The sequence below is a fragment of the Protopterus annectens genome, chromosome 15.part0 (assembly GCF_019279795.1).
Source record: "Protopterus annectens isolate FY-2018-M chromosome 15.part0, PAN1.0, whole genome shotgun sequence".
Classification (NCBI taxonomy): domain Eukaryota; kingdom Metazoa; phylum Chordata; order Ceratodontiformes; family Protopteridae; genus Protopterus; species Protopterus annectens.
Window position 1 is genome coordinate 89,159,349 of NC_056749.1, and position 26,479 is coordinate 89,185,827.

A 26,479-nucleotide genomic window follows, 5' to 3' on the forward strand; every position below is an offset into this window, starting at 1 on the left:
AGATATAAAAACTGGGCTAGGCTAGACAGAATTTACACTTCACGGGAATATGCATTTAATTGAATGTCTTGATATGCACCCAATAACTATTTCAGATCATGCACCAATAATAACTAAAACAAAAACACAGAATAATGAAATAAAAATGAGACACTAGTGCTTTCCCCTGTCTGTTGAAAAGAGAGGAATTTAAGGAATGGGTAGTGAAGATTGTTCTGGAGCTATTCGAGAGGATAGAAATTACTTCTGAAAATATAGCTAGGGAATGGGACACAATTAAGGTGGAGTTTAAAAACAGGGTGGAAATAAAAGAAAGGGAGCTATGGTTAAAAAGTAACAAGAATTAATTATAGGGACTGACAAATGTTATAGTACAGAACAGGGGGGATCTCACAGAAGAAGAGGATCAACTGCAGAATGCTAAGCAGTAAATAAGGGACTACCTTGATAATATACACAAGTCAGAAAGATTGCTGTTAAACATCTTTTATTTTTGATAACACTACAGCAGAAAAATTTTTAGCACGATGATTCAGGCAACAGAAAGAGGGCTGTCGCCAAGCTTAAGGAGTCTATAACAAGGAAAGTAACAAGAGATCCCCTAGAGGTATTAAAAATATTTCAGAAATTCTATGAAAGTCTGTATAAAGCAGAAAAATATGGAAATCAAGAAAAGATACAAATGGAAATGTTTATGGAAGAATTAAATATGCCAAGGTTAGAGGTAGTTGAGGCTCAATCACTAATGGCCAGGATAAGAAGCGACGATATAAAAATTGTGTTGTATATCTAATCTACAGGAAAGTCCCCAGGAACAGATGGTATTCCTGTGGAGGTTTGGAAGCTAGGATGGATAAAACTGATGAAAGATCTGGAAGTTTTTGTTTAACAGTATTTTAAGAGGAGGAGAACCAACATCCTGGAAAAAAGCAGTGGTAGCTATAATACCTAAAGAGGGTAAAGATCCATCAGATCCAGCTTCATAAAGACCTATTTCAATACTAAACCATGATTATAAAATGTTTATGTCTAAAATGGCTAAAAGAAATGGCAAAAGTAATGTCAACATTGGCAGATATGGATCAATGTGGTTTTGTGGAGGGGAGGCAAACATTTGACAACAATAAAAAAACACTAATGATCCAGAAGGAAGCAGAATGTAAGAAAATACCATTGTTGTTGGTGGGTCTTGATGGGGAGAAAGCATTTGACAGAGTAAGCTGGGACTTTATGATCATGGCAATAGAAGCATTTGCATTTCCTTGAAAATTATGAGGTTGATTAGGAGGATAGTTGTGGGATCAGAGGTGAAAATTAAAGTGGATCGGCTCCTCTCTGATAAATTTCACTTGAGCAGAGGAACCAGGCAAGGGTGTCCTCTTTCTCCTTTGTTATCTGCATTACATTTAGAACCACTGAAAAAAAATAAGGGACACAGACATTCAGGAATATAACTAGTATGATAGTTAAGAAAAGCTGGCTTTACTTGATGATGATGATATTTTACACCTGACAAAAACAAAAAGGGACATTACAACGTTGTGGAACATGTTGAAAGAGTTTCAAATCTTTTCAGGATACAAAATTAAGGAAGCTAAAACAAAGACAAGAGCAGTACATTTTGTATCCACAAATGAATTGGTTCAACAGTATCCATCTTTATGAGAACAGGATAAAATGAAGTATGTAGGAGCATGGATAAAATGATTCTCTTGTGACAGCTAAGAATATGTGGGTAGAGAGTAAAAAATTAATACAAAAACTGAGAAAATGGAAGCTTTGTTGTGTGAATATGGATAGTAAGAGACAAGCAGTTAAATGTTTTAGTCCCTTTAGTTTTATACACAGGCAGGCACATTCTTATCAACCAGAGAAGTTGTTGTGGATAGCAATTAATAAAAAAAATGAAATACTTTATCTGGGAGAGGAAGATGACAAGAGTCAAGGAGGATAAACCAATTCTTCCAGTAGAACAGGGCAGGTTGGGATTACCCAATCTGAAGGGCTATTTCAGAGCTTCACAGTAAAGGCTCCTATACATAGAACAAGCAGAAAACTATAATTCAAAGTGGAAAGGGAAAATGATGAAACAAGAGGGAAGTTCAAGAAACAAGGAGAGACTGGAATTTTGGATGCAGGCCTTATCTGGTATCTTAGGAACTAAACCAACATGGGAATGGAGGGAGGAGATTATGCCGACAGGGATACAGACAATAGGCAGGAGGGGGCTGGAATTTATTGGAAGAAAGGGGCAAATGAGCCAAGGTATTGGGAGCAAATAACTAGAGAGGGAAAGATGACAGAATGGGAAGATGTTAAGAATTTATTTGGACTGCAGGTTAGAGATTGCCTTCCCTATCAAGGACTGATATCAGAGTATAGGCAAAGAAAAATAAATAGTTGGGGGAGGGGTCCTAAATGAAAGACCAGCACTGGTAGAGTTTTTAGTAGAAGCTAGAACAGAAGCTGCCATTAAAAAAGGAATAATTAGTACAGCATATAAAATATTGCATGATAACTATAACAATCAATCACAGGAGGTTAGAAAGGATTGGGAAGAGAGATTGGATGAGCAATTCACAAACAATGTACATCTCCCAAATAGGCAACAAATTCTAATTGATTTAGGATTTTTGCTTGGAAATGTCACAAAGAGACCGCAGAAGTAATGAAGTGTACCTTTTTATTCATGTTTTTAGAGTCTGACATCTATGCATGTTTATACTCAATGGCATTTAGAAGAAGGAAGCTGCTAGACAGGTCTACTGTGTAATTTATTTTTAAAAAAGGGAAGATTCTTATGAAAAGACAGAACAGTTGGGAAATACTTCTCTTGTTGCTATATCTTAAGTTTTCCTTTTCCTTCCAAATTTTTAAAGACTCAAGGTAGGAGGACCAAACAAGAAAGTTCCATATTTTCAGTTATCAAAATCAAGGCAGAATTTGGAAAATAATGAATATGAGCTAAACAGTCTCACTGTCAGTGTATTCTTTTTTTTTTTTTTTTTTAATTAGTATTTTAACCTCAGGCTTAGCAGGTTCAACCAGATATTTCTTTTATATTTCTTTTCCAGAAATGTTGTTTCTCATAAAAGGCATTATAACTTTTTGCCTACAATATTTTGAGCTTGCCTGAACTTCCGCCCACGTTCACGGTCACTTACTCTGTGATTTAGAATCAGATAAGACACTGCCTGTGAAGTTCCTCTGGGGTGATCCATTAATCATATTCAAGTATATGTGAAGTATGTTTATGGATTATCTATAACAAAAAAAAAACACTGACATACTCAAGGATATCAAGAAAGAGCCACTGAGTTGAACATTTGATCTACAGCCAATATTTTCTACAAGTGACTGGAAAATATTAAATGACGTGAAGAGAAAATACACCTACAAATGCTATATAACGGCATAATACTCATACCTGCATTCGCTACCTTTCATTGCAAGATCTGAGGTGATGCTTATTTACTCAATTTGGTATCCAAGATAGAGCATCTATTTATTTATTTTTCATTTGCTTAGCGGGAAGTTGGGTAAACTGGTCTACTGACCCTTTTCAGCCACAACTCAGGTTCAATGAAACAACTTGGTGGGAAGGCAATTCTTTTAGAAATACCAAGTAGGAGATGACACACGTAAGGTGGGAAATAACCCGAATGTTACAATCTAGAGTTAGAGTGACTTGCCCCAATGATCATTATGTTTTTCCCAGACTGGTCTCTTGATACAGCAAGAACTTATTAACAAGAAGCATTAGGGACTAGAATGCCTAGAAACAAAATTCACAATAACTCTTGAGGAAATCTCACAAAGTCAAATACAGAAACATACAGGAGGAACAGCATTTGGGGGTTTCATACATTCAGGTACACAAGTAGAATACTTTCTTGAACTCACTGGTGAACATTCTTTTTTAAATAAAAAAAATAAATGCAGTCTTCATGCATACATGATTTTGTATCTTACTTTAAGTGATATGTCGGTTCTCACACAAGAACAACCAAACCCTAAGCATGTAGATGGGACTAAAGCTTCAAATATTAAACTGTTCAAGGCATTCAAATGCAATCATTTATTTGGGGGGGGAAAGCTTACCTTTCGGCATAACCTACTGTCATAGGATGAGTCAAGACAGCAGTGATACAGCTCATAGCATATTACAGGTTCTGGTAAGGCTTCTAGGAAAATCAACAACGCCTCTGCCACGGAGTGATTGCTGCCAGCTAAATGAGAGTTAAGCAAAAGAAACTGTACAACACTTAAGCAGCTCTCCAATGTATGAGACAGATACGATTTTTCACCAAATCCTGATTTTTATAGTCCAGTAAAACAAAATATATGGTACAACACATCACTAAATTCCAGCCATGAAAGACACAATTTATTTTAAGTTCCCAGCTTAAGTCCAGCATTTAATGAAAATACACAAAAAGATGAACACTTTATACTCAAAAACCTGAAACATTACATATTAGAGGAAGGGCAATGGGTTACACACAGAAAGAGTGGGCAGTAAAATTGGGGGTTGGCATAATGGTTAAGATGTGCACCTTTCAAACATAACGTACATGGTCTGATTTTTACCATTAAGGGAAATTGGCTAGGCTTAAAATGGTCCACAAGGGAAGCTAGCCTAATACTTACCTATGAACCTAAGTACCCCACACCCAGAAAAAAAACACACAGGATGAGATTCTACTTACACCTTGACAAAAAGGAGGTAAATGAGGAGTGCATAATAAAAGTGAAAAATGAAAAGTGGCCTGTGTAATACACCTAGAAAACAGGATGAGCTCTGAAATTATGTCCCCCCAGTGTTTGCTGACTGCAAAGATGAAGGATTATGCAATATTAAAGTAACAAAACTGAGAAGAAGGTTCTAAAAGTAACTCATGGTAGATAGCATACCAGCTGAATTTGTGAATTTCTTCCTGTGACTCAGACATCTCAGACAAGGGGTTGCAATTTTCAACAAGATTCAGAAGTTACTTGCACTGCAGTCATGGTAAAAAGACAGATATCAGACTGACAGCAAGATGTCCCTTACAATTACAAGACGGTACGCAGTACATGAAAAGAAAGAATGATCCTGCAGCAGGGCACTAAGCATAATGAGCTAAGCAATGCAGCTTTAGCCAGCTACAAGAATCTTTGTATTTTAGACTGTTATGGTGGTGCATCTGAATTATCACAGGCAAAAAGAGAGGCTAGCCCTTTCTCACATGCAACACCACTCACAATTCTATGATACTGTGGAGAGTTGTTTTAGCTTTTTGGCTACTAATAAAACATAACCTATCCCTTGACTGATATAAGCTAATTGGCCCTACTGTTCCTCCAGCCTAGAATTTACTCATTCTATGGTAAATAAAAAATATGTTCTTACAATATCATTTGACCTATGAAGTGGACTCTTTGATGGGTCCTTATGGGTTCATCCTTCCCCCCAGCAGCACTCACTCACTCAGTCTGTATACAAGTTTCAGAGATCAGGGACTAATATGTACCCCATAGCAATACATGTCGCGATGCAAGGACCAATTAAAATACATAAACACATCTGTCTACCAGCTTGCCCTTTGCCACTAGTGAGGTCAGCCTCATCCTACAAATCAAAAAAGTATAACTATATGCAAGAATACCTATCACTAAGAGTACATCTTCAAGAATGCCCATAGGATCATATGATAAGGAATAGTCACCAAGTACACTGCAAGATTTGTGTTACATAGGAGCTAATTTGGATTCATCTTTTTGCTTTCTTAGGAAAAATGGGTACTTCCAGTACAAAGGGCTGTGCAATCTGATGTTTAATCCACTGTGAGGCAATTAATCCCTTTAGTTTTATATACAGGGTCTGGCATATTTTTCTAAACCAGAGGAGAGGTTGTGGATGATGATAAAGAGTTGAGGGATACATTAATTATCCCCACAGAAGAAGGTAGTTCAGGACTTCATGACTTGTAGGGATACTTTAAAGCTATGCAGTGATGGCTCATATATTTATTTATTTATTTATTTTATTTATTTAAATTTGTTGACCGGGAGTGTATACTTAATACATACAAAAGCTATAAACCAAAATGGAAAGACATCCTGAAACAGGGAAGTCAAAGAATAAGGACTGAGTAGGATTCTGGATGCATGTTCTTAGGAAGAACCATCACTATACAGAATATTACATTCATAAAGTACCAGGAAGTATTCTATGACTCTAAGAAAACTAATAACTTAATTTGTTAATTCATGCACTAATGTGCTCTGTTTTAGTGCTGAATGCGCTGGAAGGATATCCTCACCACCACTTACTCACCCACACTCACAGGCCTTTTACTGCTAAAAGTGAAGCTACATTAACACTTCAGCATATTTTACTCTTATCAGTGTAATAGATCCCTGGAAAGACATTGAAAAGCCCATAACTATAAAATTAGATGCTGTGACTCGAGTCAAGTATTTAGAGTTAAGACACCTTGTCTTTGTATCCCTGAGCATTCTACCTCAATGACTGTTTATGGTGGTAAACCATCTGGAGGGGGATTCTTCCCACTCCATTCGCTTTGCTCACTCCGCTCCCCTTCCACCATATCCCACCCACCCTCAGCACCTCTACACTTATCTTAAGAAACCCCCCCCCTCATTCCTATGATCCAATTAAATACAACTCTACCTTGTCCACACTCACATTTCATTCATGTTATTTTCTTTTATTTAGACAAACTTATCTGCTGTCACTTACATCCATCACCTTGAATTCTTATCCCCTCTACTATAATTCTTTGCATCTTACCCTACTTTACCATCACAATACAATCACCACCTCAAACTATCTTACATTAACTTCAGACTTACCACATTGTCTTTTACTACACACACAAACTAACATTGCACCATAATTTTATTACTGACCAATCACATCTCCCCCACCCCTCCTTATCACAAACTGCAAGGCAAAAAACCTAACCACATTGTCAAAGCCCACTCTGAAGTCAAAACATTTCCAACCTAACTTTCAGATGCACACACATCACATAACATAATCTCTACTTACATGTGATATTACATTCAAACACAAATACAATTTTTACTACTTTTAAACCCACTATCACAGTTGACATGCTCCTCTTGACCTGCCTAGCCTCTTTACACTTAATTCTCAACCTCGCTATAGCTATATCCTTGCATACCCCCACACACCAATACACAACAACCTCCTCCAACCATCACCCCAATAAACGCAGCTTCTCATATATCTCCTCCCAGCTTTTCCCCTATACCCTCCAATATTATTCAAGCCACAAATTCACCTCCTATGAAGCCACACTTGACACCAGTACCATCACCTAGGAATAAAAACACTTCCCATGGTACTCATTCCTCATTACCTATCTACTTAAATATGGAGACATGCATCCTAACCCTGTCCCGCCCTCTAATCCTAACCACAAGAGTAACCCCAAAGATTTAAACATACTTACTCTGAACCTTACAAGTATATGTAATAAAATATCCCCACTGCACCCTGGATTGATCAAAATAAACCTGACATACTAGCCTTTACCGAAACATGGCTACACCACAATGTAAAAGACTCAAAAATAATACCTCCATACTTTGCAATAACCAGAACAGATAGATCTAAAAAAGGGGGAGGAATAGCACTTCTAAATCCCTCTACACTCAACATGACATTCTACACCAGTAATATAACCATCTTTTCCCAGTGCTGAGGTCCTAATCTCTTTTTTGGACCTCAACATATCAAAAAGAATTTGCATAACAGCAATACAGTGGTGTACACTCCCCTGTTAAAATGCCAGGTTTTTGTGATATAAAAAATGAGACCACAATAAATCATTTCAAAACTTTTCACACCTTTTATGTGACCTATAACCTGTACAATTCAATTGAAAGAAAAATATGTTAGGGGAAAAATATAAAAAATAAAAAATGTACAATAAGCTTGTTGCATAAATGTGCACACCCTTAAACTAATACATCGGGAACTTCCTCTGAGGGCTGTGAATCAGCAACAGCAGAAACCTACGGCTTTACAGGAGTCAAGAAAAGCTGGAAATTCCAAAGGAAGTGGGATGCAGGACTGGGGTGCAAAAGGAAAATCCTCAATGGACTGAGGTCTTCAGGCCCCTGCAAGGGGTTTCTACGACCTCCTGCTCTCTGCCTATTGATTCTTTAATAGGAACTTTCTACAGATCCTCCATTTTACTTGTTTTTCTAGACTGAAGACTGTTAATAGTGGATCTGTTTGGAAGACCACTGGCCCGGACCAATGTCTCTTAATTTTTCTGATACAAGTAGTCAAAATATTTTCATAAAAATGGCACAGTGCTTACGGGATAACATTGGGTGGTCCTCTCTGAAACAAGACAGATTAACACTGAAAATCCTTAGGTGGAATCTCCGTACTACAAGCACACTTTGACACTTCTTAGACTGCTTTTCCACATACATCATGGATCCGGGAAAATTTGCAAAGTCTAATTTGTCAAAAGAAATAACCTTTGTGATAATCAGCTGAAGACAAGTCAATAATCAAGGAACAATTTAAAGCAAAAAAAACTGCATAATTATCATTCTCTGGAAATCTGTCAGGGACTGATGGACAATACGCACTGAGAAGCAAGTGTTTTGTATGGCAAATCAATGCTGAATAACTACAAGACCACCTCTTCCTTAGTAAGCCATATGCCAGACCAGTATAGATGCCATGTGAATGAAGTTGTTGCTAGGCTTGAAGGCAATATCTGTAAGTTAGACCAAAAGGGCAGTCTTGAACATTTGCCAAAGATACTAATGTATACTGCAGCAGTGATGCCTATGAAGTACAGCTTTGTAAAATCTTACCATAACAGTACATCCCCTTTTTCACCTTTTCAGTATTCATAACCTCTGGGATATCCTGCCAAGGATATCCCAATGTCTGGCTAGTATACCAAAGCATTTATTACCTAGGGAATGCTTTATGTTGGACATATGCTCCCAGCACAAGTGCACAGCATAAAGGTGACTACGTATGCTCCCAAATCAGAACTTAAGTGTCCCAGGAGAACTAGGACCTCCACTGGAAAGGGAGGACATGTCCATCCAGAAAAAGGAAGGAAGAGAAGACGACAACCCTCTCGGCTAGAACAAAAATAACACTCATGCAAACAGAACAGACAAGAAGGTGGGAGGGAGTGAATACTGCAACAGTGAAGAAAATGACATCTACTGTTATGGTAAGATTTTACACAACTGTACTATGTCCTTCTATATCACTGCTGCAGCATTCATCACCTGTGGGAAAGTACATAAGCTACAGTGAAGGCAGGGAGAAGCCCTCCACAAAACCATGCAGGATGGCCTTGGCAAAACCTGTCCTGGAAGTGGCATCCAATTTGTAATGTTTAGGGAATGTGTGAACTGAAGACCAAGGATCAGCTTCAAGGACTGAGTTGGTGTCCAAACCCTTGAAGAAACCACCAAGGAAGCTATTTTTCTAGGAGAATGAGCCTTCTCAGAAATGGAAAACTGCTTTGTCATGAAAGCAACAACAAAAAAAAGAAACAGCCCTGGAAATCCAGGCGGAAATGGTTTGCTGAGAAACTGGGAAACCCAATCTCCCGGTATAAAAAAGAAACAAAAAGCTGATCAGATTCACAATAGACCTTTGTTTTGTCTATCAAATCCAAGGTATGAAGAACTTTCTTACTAGCCAATTACAGAGAACGAAAAAAAGAAGGAAGCTGGATAGACTGATTAAGGGGTAGCTCATTAACCACCCTAGGCATAAAAGTAGAGTATAGAATTTGTACAGTGAGATACTGTCTCTATTTCAAACCAAAAAAGGAGGGACCTCCATCAAGCCTGGGAGCTCAGATACCCTTCTGGCAGAGGTTAAAGAAAGAAATAAAACAGTCTAGCAGGTGCAATGTTGCAAAGAAGCAGCAACAGCAGGTTCAAAAGGAGCTTGAGTCAGTTTGTAAAGGACAAAATTAAGATCCCAAGGAGGAATGGGTTTTCTTGGGGGTCTAGGTGATGGATATCTTTAAGAAACTGCTTGACCTCAAACCTAGAGGCTAAAAGGAGAGTAAGTGGCAGAGAAGCAGAAATGGCTAACAAGTGGGCTTTCACTGAACAACATGCAAAGCCAGCATGTAGTTCACACAGGTAAGACAGAACCAAAGGGGTCCTAGTGATGTTTAAGACACCAAATGGAAAACCTCTTTCATTTTGACATATATGATTTTCTGGTATTGGGTTCCATGGTCTCCTGCTGGACACCTAAGCATGTCCCCAGAAAACTGGTGTTGGAAAAGAATCAAAAATCCTATCACCCAGAGTGCAATTTGAAGAGAAGAAAGATGAGGGTGAAAGAGTTCCTCTGTCCTGTGTGATAACATCCATACGGTGAGGTTAATTTGTGATGATTGCCTCTGGCCAGATGGAATAAGAGGGGGAACCAATGTTGTCTGGGCCAAAAAGGAGTAACCAACCAACAAGATGTTTTGGGAGTCCTTCTCAATTTTGTGAGGGACGTTTGGAAGAAGAGGCATACAGGAACATCCCCTTCCAAAAGAAAGAGGGTCTATATTAGATAAAATAGAAGTTATGTTCTTACCATAACGTTCCATGTTAGTTGTCTTCTTCTCGCCTTCTTCTTGCTGGATGGGTTCGGAGCCGACCTCGGCCCGACTGCCACTCTAAAAGCTCGAGAGTTGGTTCCACCGGCTCGAGGCTCCCCTTATATCCCACAATGCTAGGCAAGAGTTACCTCAGATCTCGTTTGTAAGCTAACCCCAGCTTATAATAGTAACAGTATAACTGTAAAACAGAATCCACCTCTAACCACAGGAAGAAAGAAGGGTGACCTACATCCTGAACCAGAAAATATGCAAAATAGCATATGTCTAAGAAAGAGGTGGTAGAAAGAGAGGTCACAATCACAACTCCTCTAGGTCTGTCCAGGCCAGGGGGAAGGAGGGTGGGCAGAAGAAGGCGAAGAAGACAACTAACATGGAACGTTATGGTAAGAACATAACTTCTATATGTTAAGTTGTCTATCTCGCCTTCATTCTTGCTGGATGGGACCGTCCCTAGCACCTTGTCCCGGGTGGCCTAACGGAACAGACTCCTGAGAACAGTGGAACCAAAGTTAGCTCTATGCCTAGAAGCTAAATCCAACTTATAATGAGAAATAAAAGTGTGAGGAGTAGCCCAAGTAGCCGCTGCACAAATGGTGTCAATAGGCAGTCTGTCTTGGAACGCTAAAGAAGTAGCCAAAGCTCTGGTGGAATGGGCTTTAGGTTTATTAGGCAATTTTGTTGTCTAATTTCATATACCAGGAAAACAAAGATGTTAGCCATCTGGATAATGATACCTTTGAAACTGAAAGTCCCTTTCTGCTTTCCGCATAGGAGACAAACAGCTGATCAGATTTTCTGAATTGTTTTGTTCTATCCAAGTAGTACCTCAATTGACGATGAACATCCAGGCAGTGTAATTTTGTTCAGACCTATTGGAATACTCTGGGAAAAAGACAGGAGGTCAATGCTTTGGTTTAGATTTGATGTCGAGACCACATTAGGCAAAAGGACGGGTTAGTACGTAAGGATACTCTGTCCTTATGAAACAAAAGATAAGGAGGACGACAACTGAGTGCTTGAAGTTCTGAAACTCTTCTAGCTGATGTAATAGCTACCAGAAAGAGAGTTTTCCATGATAACAATTTCAAGGAACAGGAAGCTGCAGGTTCGAAAGGGGAAAGAATCAAAGAAGCAAGAACTAAATTTAGGTCCCAAGGAGAAGGAGGATTTCTTATAGGAGGTCTGAGAAGAAAAACTCCTTTCAAAAAGGCTTTGCAGAGCTTGTGGGACATTAGGGCAGATTCAGAAATACCCACATGGAAGTTAGAAATAGCTGCCAATTGAACCTTAAGTGTAGATGGAGATGAACCTGCATGAAAGAGTTCAGCTAGAAAATCAAGGACTAGTTGGATGGAAGCGGTGAAAGGATCTATGTCCTTTCCTTGTGCCCAATATGAGAAGCGTTTCCACTTACTCAAATAAATCTTTCGAGTGGAAGATTTATGGGAAGCTATCAATATATCTCTAACAGAGTGAGATAATTGAGGAAGCCTGGCTACGGTTGGAACTGGAGGAACCAAGCAGTGAGGTTCAGAGAGGGAGGGAGCCATCAAACTCAGCCGCCTGATGGATCAAAAGATCTGGAACTAGCTCCAGATTCCACGGTCGCGGCAAGAGAAAACGATGTAGAAAGGGGAACCACACTTGTCGAGGCCAGTAAGGAGCAATGAGGATCAATGAGGCCTTCTGAGCGATAGCTTTCTGTATTACTTGAGAGATCAGTGGGAAAGGAGGAAATGCATACAGAAGTCCCCGGGGCCAAACTTGGACTAGAGCGTCTCTGCTGGGTTGGCCTGGTAAAGGGAATAGAGTGAAATATTCTCTGCACTTGCTGTTTTGGGGAGTAGCAAAGATCGCAGCAAGGCTGGCCCCACTTGAGAAAAATTTCTCTCACTACAGAGTCTTTCAGAGACCACTCGTGAGGCATGAGAATAGCTCTGCTCAACTTGTCCGCAATGTGATTGGACTTCCCGGGGATGTGCATTGCTATCAGAAAATGCTGAGAAGAAATCGCCCATTGCCACAGTCTGAGTGCTTCTCGACACAGGGGGTATGATCTGGTTCCGCCTTGTTTGTTGATGTACCACACTACAGACATATTGTCTGTCTGGATTGCAATTGTTCCCAAGGGAAGAGAGTCTTGAAGGGCTTGCAACGCTAAAAGCACTGCTCTCATCTCCAGAACATTTATGTGCAAGTGGCATTCGTTTGGTTGCCATGTGCCCTGGACTGTCCTGCCCTGATAATGCCCCCACCCGATCAGGGAGGCATCCGTTGTCAGTGTAGCAACCGGAGGAGGTGGAACAAAGGGTCTTCCGACAGTAGCTGGGGAAGACATCCACCACATGAGATGCTTTTGCACGCCTGCGTGATCACAATGGTGTGAGACATTGGAAGTTCCTGGTATGACCATTGAGTAAAAGCATCCACTGAAGGATCCGCATGTGGTATCTGGCTAATGGAAGGAGAGGTATGGCGCTGCCATGATTCCCAACACCTTTAGAACTAACCTGGCTTTGATTCTGTTGTTGTTGAGAAGGAGTGATACCAATTTGTGAATGTCTGATATCCTTTGTTGTGTTAGCCTTGCAGACATGTTTATAGTATCTAGATTTGCCTATGTAGGTAATAGTACGACAAGGCGACAACACAGACTGTGCGCAATTTATTGAAATACCCAGTTTTGCACAAACGCGTAATGAAAAATCTCTGCCCATCAGAAGGAGATGCTTGGTGGGAGCTGTGAGGAGCCAGTCGTCCAAATATGGAAACACTTGGAATCCTTGTCGTCTCAGGTGAGAAGCTACCACTGCCATGCCTTTCGTAAACCCCCGGGGGGCACTGGTGAGACCAAACGGCAGGGCCCTGAACTGAAAATGACTGGTTCCCAGCCTGAAGCGGAGGAATCTTCTGGAGCGTCTGTTCATTTTATGTGATAGTACGCATCCCGAAGGTCTATAGAGCACATCCAGTTTCCTTTGCCCAAAAGGGAAGGATGGATTGCAGCGTGACCATCCGAAATCTTGTTTTCTTGACTGATTTGTTCAAGACACTGAGATCCAAAATCGGTCTCCAGTCCCCTGTTTTCTTTGGAACTAAAAAGAACCTTGAGTAGATTCCGGATCCTTGTTGGTCTGCTGGCACTGGCTGAATTGCTCTTTTGCAAGCAGTTTTGAAATTTCCAAAGCTGCTAGATCCCTTTGAGCGGGTGGAACATCTGGAAGGGATTTTTGACTGATTTGGAAAGCGAAGAAAGGGGATAGAATAGCCTTCGAAATGATGGACTGTACCCATTTGTCTTGAGTCAGGGATAGCCAGGCTTCTGGGTACAGTGACAATCTTCCCCGACTGCCTCCGAAGATGGGCAGTCGGGCAACACCTCAGGGATGCTGAAAGGGCTTGTCAGGAAGGCTTCCCGATTGCCCTGGTTCTGTGGACCCCCTGCCCCTAGGGCGGCGTCTACCATTGTTATTCCCACCTCTGCCTTTGGTAGGAAAACGACTCTGTCGTCAGGCTAAGTCCCTTGAGATTGTTTACGGAACCACATCTTTCCACCCTTCTGGCCTTTGGGGTAAGGCCTGGAAGGAGTCGAAAAACGGACTCCGACGGCAGAAAAGGTCTTGCCATCAGTCTCGCACCTAGTCAGGGTTTCTTTCACTTGAGGACCAAAGAGAGATGATCCATCAAAGGGAATTCGTGAAAGACGTCTTGAAAGGGTCCGCAAAATTGCATAGCCGCATCCAGGCGTGCCTACGTAAGGCCACACCTGTCCCTGCGGCTCTGCTCGCTCCATCAGCCGCGTAAGAAAGGAGGCGCATGGAGGAGTTGGATATGGAATTAAGGGTAGCCAGCTGCGTGTTCATCTTGTCTTGAAACCCGCAGCTGTAGGATCCTTAACATTTCACTCGCTTCCTTGATCAAGTCCCTTTGAAGACGAGTGAAATGGCACAGGTAGTTCAGCGGCGCATGGTAAATGTCACTGAGGAGAACATCCGCTTCCGCACCTATCCATGGACCTAGATTCCTTGTTAGGTGTATGGACAGGTACTGAAGGATCAGCCAGTTCCTTCTTTGTGGCAGCAGCTACCACCATAGCATCCACAGAGACTCCTTTTGTTAAAAATTGCTTGTCTGCAGGAGCTGTGATGAACTTAGAGGGTCTCCTGGGAGTGGGGTCCACTGAATCAGGAGCCGTCCATGCCTTCTTAGCAACCACCTGCATGAGGGGGTCGGGGACACCCAGGAGGTGGAAGGACGAGAGCCAACGCCTCAAGATACACAGATTCGTCCTCCGAAGGGTTGAGGGCTGGCCAATTTCCCTCTGCTTCAGGATCTCCAGAATGTCTGCAAATGAGACATCTTCAGAAGGGGAACGGGGAACCCTCAGAATCATCCAAATCTGTGTCTGGCGTGATGCACTCAGCTGACTCAGTGTGTTTCCTCTTACACTCCCTCTTCCGAGGCCCGTCTTCTGCCAAATCAGGAGAGGCCTCGGAAGAGGATGAAATCCCACAGGGGCTCCTGAGGAGCTGGCTCTCTGCGGTCCGGGATGAGGGAGTGAGTCGACTTAGCCTGAGGCAGCAGAGGGGGAGGGGCGGATGGAGCCGGCTGTGGAGTAGAGCCAGGCTCGAACACACTCCGCATGACCTGGAATGCACCCTGTCAAACAGAGCCAGAGGTCCCCGCTCCGAGGAGCTAAGAACCCCCCTCGGCACCGACAGTGATGGCTCCGAGGCCGATGTCGGAGCTGGACTCACCAGCGCCCGCCCGAGGGAGAGGGGTCGGACAAGGGTCCGATGCCACTCCCGACGAGGGAAGTCCCGCCGAGATTCCTCCAAAGAAGAAAACGGAGCCGAAGACAATTGTATCGGCTCCGACGTAATCACAGTCTCGGTTCCGACACGACCCGGCTCCGAACTCAAGAGAGTCGAAGGAGGAAAATGTTGATGGACCGGGCAGGCATCGACTGATGAGTCGGGCTCTGAAGCATCTGGGCTAGTGCCTCGACTTAAGTAGTCGACTCACTACCCTCTGAAGGTCATGATCTGACAGCCTCGATGACCTAGAGGAGTGAGACCTTTGGCTCCGTTCAGACAGCAGGGGAGATCCTGGAGCCAAATGAACGGAGCCAAGAGATGGTGACCTGGACCTCTTCCTGTCGCCGCTCCGAAGGTCTGGTTGGAGCCGACACGGAACCTCAATAACCTCGGCTCCGAGGCCGAGCCACAGAAACTGTGGACGGAAACTTCTCGGCTCCAGCCGGAGCCGATAAAGGCAAAGGTTGAGCAACCTGGGGTCTCGGCTCAGAAGCCGGAGCCGAAGACCTCGATGCCTTAGAGGGCTTCCTGTTGACACAGACAGGGAATCCTCTGGCTTCAGTAAGCCTCTAAGAATTAATTTTTTTCTTTCCTGCAGGACCCTGGGGCTGAAGCCATGGCACACAGCACAGGAGTCCTGCAGGTGCAAAGGCCCCAGACAATAGACACAAGAAGTGTGAGCGTCTGTCAGAGACATTTTCTGACAGCACGCATCACACTTCTTGAATCCGGAGACCTTTGCTTCTTTAGACATTTTGACTGACAGGTGTACACAAACACGCACACAAACACACAAGTTATACCCTGTCAGGAAAACACAATAAAATTAGTAGTAATACTAGTATTTAAAACTACAATAACTAGAATAAACTACAAAAAACACATAAAAAACACACACACTCCACTAGGGAAGGGAAGGCCTAAAGGCCCAATGGAAGAACCAAAGGTTCTTGGGGAAAAAATTTAGGGTCGGGAATAAAGTATTCTAACCTACACTAACTAAGAAGGAATATTAACTTAAAAGGGGTTTTAAAGACTAATTTTCAAGAAAATTTTAGTACTCACCAGGAACTGGTAGAAGCAACCAACCTCGAAGCTGTAGCGGCAAACGAGATCTGAGGTAACTCTCGCCTAGCATTGTGGGATATAAGGGGAGCCTCGGCGGTGGAACCAACTCTCGAGCTTTTAGAGTGGAGCCGTCGGCTCCGAACCCATCCAGCAAGAATGAAGGCGAGATAGACAACTTAACATTGAAAGTTTATCTTACCGAACGCTGACATCGAAAATCCCAGAACTCGAAACTGCAATTGTGGGGGGGCTGTGCCCCCCACCCTCCGATAAATATATATTCCAACTCCAAGATCGCATTACAGTGAGGAAAAGGCAAATATTCCCATCTTCACTGTACTGCGATCTCACAATTCCGGTTTCGGGTTCCGGGATTTTCGCTCATGTTAGCGTTCGGTAAGATAAACTTTCGTTTATCTAATATAGACTCAAGAAAGATATGCCCACTTTCCAAGCCAAGGGACTTGGGACTCTGGAATAGAAATAGAAGAAGAGTGGCACCACAGTTCAGTTCAATATGAAGAACGGCCACAGCAGTTTAACTTCAGAACAGAACTGAGGGATCTACTTGAGGAATACCACACTGCTATGACCAGAAACACATCCCTCTGAAGTATCCATTCATGAGGTATGCCCTGGACTTGGTGAGAAAATCAGGCACACGACTGCACTTTGAAGATATATAGACTGCCTGTTGGGTGACCTGCAGATAGATGGCTATTTTCCAGCTTGAAGGGCTAACCTACAAGGAAGGTAAGTCCTCATGCACCCCACGTTTGCTGATGTACCATACCACTGTGGTATTCTCCATATAAACCTTCAAGGGAGCTGGGACCCAGAGTGTGTGGAAAACTTGAAAGGCCAGAATAACAGCCCACATTTCTTTGATGACCAAAGGCCCTGCATCTTCAGAGTGCCTGAAGTGGTCCCCAACCATAGCTCTTATATGTCCCTGAAGAGTTCTACGACTGCTGAGGAGGGTGGAAAGGAACACCTGGATTGAAAGATAGCTGATGGATCCACCAGTAAAATTCTAGTTTGAGACAAGAAAGCAGATAAACCAGATTGTCCAACATGTGGAGGTGTTGAAGCCACACTGATTATAGGCACCACTGAAAGTACCTCATATGAAGCCTGGCCCAGGGATGCATGGGGATGGTAGAGGCCATGAAGGCCAGAGCCCTGGGAAATGCCCTGGTTGGAAAAGAGGGCATGGGAAGCAGGGACACAAAATACATTTTGAAGGACAGAACCTTGAAGGCAGGAAAAGATGCCAGCATTGGAACAGTCTGGAACCTTCAACCTAGGAAAACGTGATCCTAGGACAGCGTTAACAATAACTTCTGAAGGTTGACAGTGAACCCTAGCCTATGCAAAAGAAATCAGGTAAAAGGAAGATCCTGTGCCAGCTTGAATAGGAATGCGGCCTGAAGCAAGAGGTCATCCAGATAAGGAAATATTTGAATGCTCTGAAGCCTGCAAAAGTTGACTATGGGGCTAGAAAGTTGGTGAACACTCTTGGGGCTGTTGAAAGCCCAAAAGGCAAAACAGAGACTGGAAACAGAAAAAATGCAAATATCTCCTGAATAGAGGGTGGGTAGGAATATGAAGATAGGCATTCTTCAGATCCAAGGATACCAGAAAGGCCTGGGAAAGCAACAGAATAAACAGAGTCTGAAGGACGGCACTACGAGAAAGATGTTCAGAAAGGGGAGATCCAAGACTAGTCTGCAAGACTCCTTTTTCTTGGGGAAAAGAAGCATCCTGGAATAGAAACCCAGATCACACTCTGTCTGTGGAACTGGTTGAATGGTGCCCTGTGTAGACAATATGTATGTATACCTTTAAGAAGCTTTCCGGGGCTTGCACGTGTAAGTCTGACTACCATTTTGTAGTATGCTGTTGAGATGTAAGCATGCATGTCTGCGTAGTCTGTCAATTAATCAGTTCGTTTATATTTTGTACTGCTGGTATCCATCCTGATGTGTTTCTATGTAATAAAGCATATAAACGAATTACAGCGCCTGTTCATTTTATTTGCTTAATTTAGCTGGTTCAGAAGCCAATTAAAGAAAGCATTCATTTGTATATGCACCTGCTGTACTTGAAGGGGGAACCGTCATACAGTGGTACCGGCTGAATCAAGGGAAGACCCCAAGTGCTTAAAATGTAAATTTAGAGAAATGTGTAACCCCCAAATGAATATTACAATTGAAAGGCACATATTTTACACAAGAGATCAACAGCCTGGGGAAACATTTGCAACACGTATAACAGCTTTGTTTCTCAAGGCTAAAATGTGCAGATTTGGTGATGTAAGGGGATGAGTGGATAAAAGACAGACTTCTGTGTGGTATTAAAGATGATGCTTTGAGAAAGATTTTGCTTCTTGACAGTGATTTAACAGAAAAGCCTTAGACCAAAGGCTCAGTAGTGCTTTCATGTTACTCTGCTGGGAACAGCTATGATTTGCAATTTTATGTGGTCAAAAGGCATGTACAGTCATTATTAGGCCTCAGAGACAGTTTGAAATGAGACTACTTTCATTTAATAAGGAAGTTCACCATGTAAGCTTAAAAGATCACTGCTCTAATTTCGCCCAGTCTTTTTTTTTTCTACATATGCTGATCTTTTCGAAGACAAACTAGTTGTGTACTCCATGAAGTTAAGACTCTGAAGTCAGTTCAGTTGTCAGACCAGTCTGGAAAGTTCCAGTAGCTTTGCAGAACAGAGTCAAAGCTCAGCTGCATAAAACGGTGCAAGGTGTGATCTGTCCAATTGATGAACCTACTAAATGGGTATCTTCCATAGCAGTGGCTCATAAGAAAAGCTCAGATGATATTAGAATACGTATTGATCCACGAGGTTTGAACAAAGCACTGAAAAGATCTCATCATCCAATGTGTACAGTCAAAGTCATTGCTACTCTATGCCAAATGCTCCTGTTTTTTTCTGTCTTGGATGCAAAAAGTTCATTTTAGCAAACTTTGCAAGACTGAAAATCGTCAATGCTAACCACTTTCAGTACTACTTTTGGCAGGTCCAGATTTTTGAGAATGCCATTTGGGATAAATTCTGGCAGTGAAGACTTCCAGCATGTAATGGAGCAAATTTTTTTCTGTGTATCCGTGTACTACTATACTAGATTATATTCTAGGAGGAGGTAATGGTGAAGCTGAGCATTACAGAAACCTCATGAAAGTTCAGGAAAGAGCACGTGAAGTGAATCTTATGCGGAATCCTCAGAAGTGCAAATTCAGGCTACGAGAATTTACTTGTGTTGGTCATTTATTTACCAGTTCAGGCTTAAGATCTAATCCTACAAAGCAAATGAACAAATGAATCCAAGTAGGCCAGCAAAATCACTCCTGAAAAATGAATCCAAGTGTAAGAAAACAGAAGATGATACCACAGCAAAACATATTTATTAAAATTCCAACGCACTAAAAACAAGAGATGAGCGCTTTCGGCTTTTCACCTTCTTCAGATTTGCATTTACAAATCTAATGCTCAGTTAAATACTAAAATCATCCAATAAAATTCAAAATCCATCATTACTATCATCATTTCCTATGGAAGTTACATCATCTCTGACAATTTCTTATGCAGATTTCACTTCTGTTAATCATGTAGGCAAAAAGACAGGTGCCCCCACAATCAGTGTCATCTAAGCAGACGCCTTCTCAGAATTGGTCTCATAGGTGACACTTCATTAAGTCCTGGTCCTTTACCTGCCCTCAAGTCAGCAATCCATTTAGTTTCTTCAAGTTCAGTTAAACCTTTAAGATCCCTTCTTCTCATACTGGGATCTATTACTTCTCAAGCCATAGAGCGAAAAATATGATCTGTATACACTAAGTTTGTACAAGGCATTGGTAAGAACTTTATGTGCAATGTCCCTTATATGTGCCTGTATCCTAACCTTGAAAGGGAAGTTCATTTTGCCAACATAAAAACATGTACATTTCATACACTTGGCGATATATATATATATATATATATATATATATATACACATACATATATATATATATATAGCTTCCCTGTAATTGGATGCTGTTAATTCTGACACGTTAACAAATACTGGCATGCCATGCACTGCCCACATTTAAAAAGTGCCATGTCTCTGTGACTGTATACTCATCACCTTATCTCCACATAATAATTGTTTCAAGTTCTGTTTTTATAACAGAACTTCAGTGCATCTCCTACTGTGTGTCATACAGATTCATCAGATGTCAATATTCGCTAATTTCTCCTGATCACATCACATATTTGCTTGGCATCTTTACTAAAAGCCAGCGTGCATTGAATAGTATGTGGTTCTGTTCTTTTTTCTTTGCTACTACTAAACGCATGTATTAGCGCTGCGGAAATATGGTTTCCCTTCACTATCTCTTAGCTCTTGTATACTTTCTATAGTACTATCAATTTCTCTGGCTTTATACCTTCTCTGTACCAGTTCTTCTTTAGTTTCCACAACACTTCCTTCATAAACAGCAGAAAACAGCAACGGTAAACTGAAGCACGACTTGTATTACCATTCAGTAAAATCAAATCACATTTATTTTCAGGTAGGTAAGCGCTTTCACCACAAAATGTGGCCTCATCAGACCATTTACAAGTAAAAGTGCATAAACTGCCAAACATTTCCATTTATACATAACACCTCCCCCTAATCAAATTCAAATGTTTGTTGTAGCAAATCAATTCAGCACAAAACGCCCCCTAGTTGCTTGACATCATAAACAAATTAAAACAGCAACAAATTAACTATTTGTTGATCATACATAAATAAAATCCACATTATAATACTCAAAATTCATCACATCACATAATAAAATTGTATACACGCTCCACTTTAAAATATATACATATCTCATCCTTAGCAGCAGAAATTATATTGTACATCTATAAATCAACTAGCTGTCTAGTTGCTTTTGTTATATATAAATCATCACACAATAATAAATTTATATCATCGTGACATAACATTTCCTACTTGTTATAACTGATTATATGGTCAAGCACTCGCTCGACACCAAAACCCAAACCATTCAAGTCAATACATCATTATATACACATTCATAGATCGAATCATATTACACACATTTAAATATCCCCCCAAGTCTATCCTGTAGTGTAGCTAGGTCCTTTCAAATGAAAGATATAATACCATCAAACATGTGAATACATAATCATTCAGCTTACAGCCCTTGTATGCTGTCAAAAATCAATCAAGAAGTAATTTCTATTTTGCGTTGTTCAAATAAACAGTTTACTGTACCTTCTTAAACATAGATGGATGACGAGCCTATTTATCTATATATCCATACTAGGTTCCAAAATGCAGTTAAATATGCACTTATCCGGTTTACTTTTGCAATAAACCCCTTTTTTTAGCGTGAATGCTGTTAAGCACTCGCTCTATTTACTTCGCAAAAGCACTCCTAATCGTGACGTCATCACGCTATGCCTCTGTTCGTTAAAAACATAGCAGTCTAAATAGTTCACTGTTCGGTTACTTGCAAAGTGCATTTCTTATAACATAAAGACTATATAACATCAAATTTACCTAATACTAGTATTAGGTAAATTTGATGTTATATAGTCTATATAGTCCTCTCATCCATCTATGTTTAAGAAGGTACAGTAAACTGTTTATTTGAATAACGCAAAACAGATGAATTCTGATGAAGCCACATTTTGTGGTGAAAGTGCTTACCTACCTGAAAATAAATGTGATTTTATTTTACTGAATGGTGATACAAGTTGTGCTTCAGTTTACCATTGCTGTTTTCTGTTGTTTTGCCTACATTTTACAACGGGGACTGTTTGCCTACTGGGGAACATTCTTTCTTGGATTATTGTACTTCCTTCATAAACGCTGTTCATGGCAGTCAATCTGTTTTTAACCACTTGTGGAAATATGTGGCATGGTTGCATACTATTACGATGTAACGTACTGTTCTTCCAGCATCTTTTTCTAAAGGTTTAGGTCTGTATATTACCATCGCTATTCTTTATTATAGTGACATCCAGAAAATTAAAGTGAGTGTGAGTTATGGACCTCAAAGTCCAGGAATTCAGTAGTGGTTTTGAGAAAGTCCACAAACTGTTCCAATTCATCCACTTCACCATCCAGTAACAGGAAGATGTCATCCACAACCCGTTTGTAATACTTAAGACTATTCTTCCATCTGTTGTTAGGGTGAAACACAAAATCCAACTCTCACTGTGCCATCATTATATTTGAATATGAATTGGCACATGAGGGGTCCATGGCTACCCCCCATTTCTGTATATAGTATTGATTACCAAATGTGAGCACATTGTTCTCCAATATAATGCCCAACAGTGAGCATATTTGCATAACTTCAACTGTAGTGTAATCACTGGTCATAAGCAGAAACCTTCTGATTGACTCAATACCGTACTCATTCGGTATGACTGTAAATTAACTCTTTACATCCATTGTTACCAAACTTATTCGATCTAAGGAGTTGTTACTATGTTGACAATATTTATTTTATTTATTTATTTTATTTTACATTTGTTGACCGGGCTAGTCTAGCTGGATATATGTTCATTTTCATTAGAAGCCCGGGGAGAAAAGCTCCAAGCATAAACAATAACAATGTTACAAAAAGAAAATGTAAAACATAGCCATATAAACTAATCGTACAGTGGTAACATTGGTAAAAGGGAAGAAAAAGGAAATAGTTATAAAAGTGTTGACTATAGACATTATGCTAAAAGTTAAACTAAGTCTAAATAAGCAAGACTTAGTTATCCGGAAAGGGTCATCAGAAAGTCTTCCGTATCCCTGAGGACTGTTGTCGCTTTCATCAATGCTCTCTTCAGTTGTTGTTCAGTGTATGTCGAAAGGGGTTCTGTGATCCATCCTGATCCAGAAACAATCGGACACATGGAAGGATTCTTCACCTGTTTATGAATTTTTGGAAGGCCCCTTATTATTGGAACTGTAGGTTCTTTCACCAAAAATATTCATATAGATCTAGAGTAATTAGATGTGTTAACATAAGATCATATATACTCTGATTTACTTCCTTTAGGAGTCTCTCTAATTCATACCCATTTATGGGTTTATATACTTTGACATCATTCAACAGTTCATGCATTTTCTGTTCATACCAGGAGCTATCTATCATGACAATTGCTCCTCCTTTGTCTGCATGTCTAATTTTGATCAGTTGATTGTGCATATTTGTAGTGCTTCACTTTCATTTCTCTCCATGTTATGAAAGCCTTTGTTCCTGTTGGTTTGTCTTAAATGAAATACTTCATTCTCACAGATTCTCATGAAGGTCCCTACTGTCGGAGGCAAACTTGGAGCCATGAGACTGGGTTTCTTAAACTTGATAGTGTTTTCTGCTTCAATTGTTTCATCAAACACAAACTCATTGTATCTGGATGGCACTGCAGAAATAAAGGTTAGCCCCTTATCCAACAGATTATATTCCACAGCTGTCAAAGTATGACTGAATAAATTCACCACTAAATTTGATGTATTCGTATTCACATAGATATCTTGCATTTCTTTCTACCCCTGCTCTGGGAATGATTCCTGCGAAATGTATCTTTCTGTTTCAAAAAAATTGGAAACTCCGAATTTATTACATTTATTCCTTCAGTGCCATCCACATACAATGAGTTTGTGTTTGATGTAAAAATACTTTGCTAGAAACATAGCCTTAAAATTATTTAATCAAGGTATTCAGGGTGATCCAGTTTGGGTTCCAGTATATATAGAGGATATTTGAGGTGAAACCAGGGTAAGGAGAACCAAGGCTGTCAAGGCCAGAACGGGGCAATGAGGATGAATGAGCTTTTCAACCTGGTTGCTTTCTTTAGAAACTTTGGGATCAACGGAAGGGGGGGTAGGCACAGAGGAGACCCGGGAGCCAATCATGAATCAAAGCATCACGTAGTGACTCACCAAGAGGGAGGATCACAGCGAAGTACTTGCTGCACTTGCTGTTGCGTGAATAGACAAAGAGATCACAGCAAGGCTAACCCCAATGGCTGAAAATAACACTCACTACTGATGGATTGAGGGACCACTCGTGAGGAATTAGAATGGACCTGCTGAGTCTGTCTGCCATTGAGTTGGTTTTACCCCAGTATGTGCATTGCAATTAGAAATTGGTCTGAAGAGATCACCCATTCCCAGACCCTCAAGGTTCTCTGCATAACTGGTAGGAAAGGGTTTCTCCTTGCTTGTTGATGTTCCAGAGTACTAACATGTTGTCTCTGTGTACTGCAACAGTCCCTAGTGGGAATAACATCTTGAGAGACTTGCAACGTTAGGAGGACTGCTCTCATCTCCAGGACACTGATACGCAACTTGGTATCCAGGGAGGACCACATGTCTTGGACCATCTTTCCCTTGAAATGCCCCCCTTGAGTTGGGAAGTATCTGTGGTCACTGTGGATACTGAAGGAGGTAAAGAAAGGCCTGCCCAAAAACAGGCCATCTGACTATATCCACTATGAATACATTTGCAAATTGGATGAGTTTGATTGGAAAAGATGGAGGCTGGTAAATAACAGACCACTGTACCACCAAGGTAAAGTGGAGGATTTGCATGAAAAATCTTGCTAGAGGGACTAGAATAATGGCAGCGGACACTGACTCAAGAGCTTGTAACACTAGTTTTGCTGGAGGGAACGGACGATACAGCAAGTCCCTCACCTGACTTTTCAGAGATATGATGCAATGAAGAGGTAGTGAAGCCACTTGAGTCATAGTATCCAGTTGAGTTCCTATAAATTCTGGAGTCTGTACAGGAGTCAGGTTCAATTTGGCCAGATTTATCATGATGCCTATGGAGTTGGAGACCTAAAGCAAGTAATCCCTGGCTCATAGAAGTTAATGCCTGGTGGGGGGTGGTGAAGAGTCAATTGCCGAGATAGGAAAACACCTGGAATCCTCAGAGTTTCAGGTAAGCTGCGATGACTGCCATGCATTTGGTAAAGACCCGGGGGGGGGGGGGCTGCAGTGAGTCCAAGGGACAGTGCTCTGAACTGGTAATGACTGGCCCCCAGTCAAAAGTGCAAATGTCTTCTGGACAGCCCATCTATTTCTGATACGACAGTATGCATCCTAGAGATTTATACAGCACAGCCAATCATGTTTGCGCAGAAGAGGCAGGATGGACTGAATCATAAACATTCAGAACTTTACCTTCTTTACATACAGATTCAGATTGCATGATCCAGAATTGGTCTCAGGTCCCCTGTTTTCTGCGCTACTAAAAAGAAGCACGAGTAAGTTCCAAATCCTATTTTCTGTTGGGACCTCCTTGATGATTCTTGTAACAGCAGCAGCTTTTGAACTTCTAAAGCTGCGTGTTCCTTCTGACTGGGTGGAATGTCGGAATTTCTTTCTTGTAACAGGAAGTGGAAGGGAAAAGGGAATGTAGTAACCACTGGATATTATGGTCAACACCCAAGCATTGTTTGTAAGATTTGTCCAGGTGTCTAAGTGCAGGGAACAGTGATCCCTGACAGTTGGGCAGCAATTCAAGAGCGCTGATAGGGCCCATCAGAGGAGGAGTCTCTGAAGTCCAGGTTCTGCGGATCCCCCTCTACCTCTAGGGTGGTGTCTACCATTGATACAACCTCCTCTGCCTCTGTAGGAAATGTCCCCATGCGGGTCTTATAAAGGTTCTTGAAATTTCTGGAACCACATTTTCTTCCATCCTCACTGATTTCTAGAGAACATTCACTGAGGAGTAGAAAACTTGACTCCCTCAGCAAACAGGGTCTTTCCTTCCTGCTCATTGTGGGTAAACATATTTTTCACAGAAGACCTGAACAACAAGAAGCATTCTGAAGGGGGCATTAACAAAGGACACCTTGAAGGGGTCTGCAAAATCGGACAGCCTCATCCAGGCATGTTTCCTAATGGCTGTGCCT

General features: G+C 41.2%; 1 protein-coding gene across 1 annotated transcript in view; it reads right to left on the bottom strand.

Annotated features, from left to right (window-relative positions):
• Positions 1 to 26,479, bottom strand: part of OCRL (OCRL inositol polyphosphate-5-phosphatase) — a 2,544,778-nt gene that overhangs the window by 474,201 nt on the left and 2,044,098 nt on the right. The window contains exon 22 of the mRNA XM_044057236.1: positions 4,102 to 4,229. Coding sequence (XP_043913171.1) covers positions 4,102 to 4,229 — 128 coding nt within the window. The remainder of the gene's footprint in view (positions 1 to 4,101; positions 4,230 to 26,479) is intronic.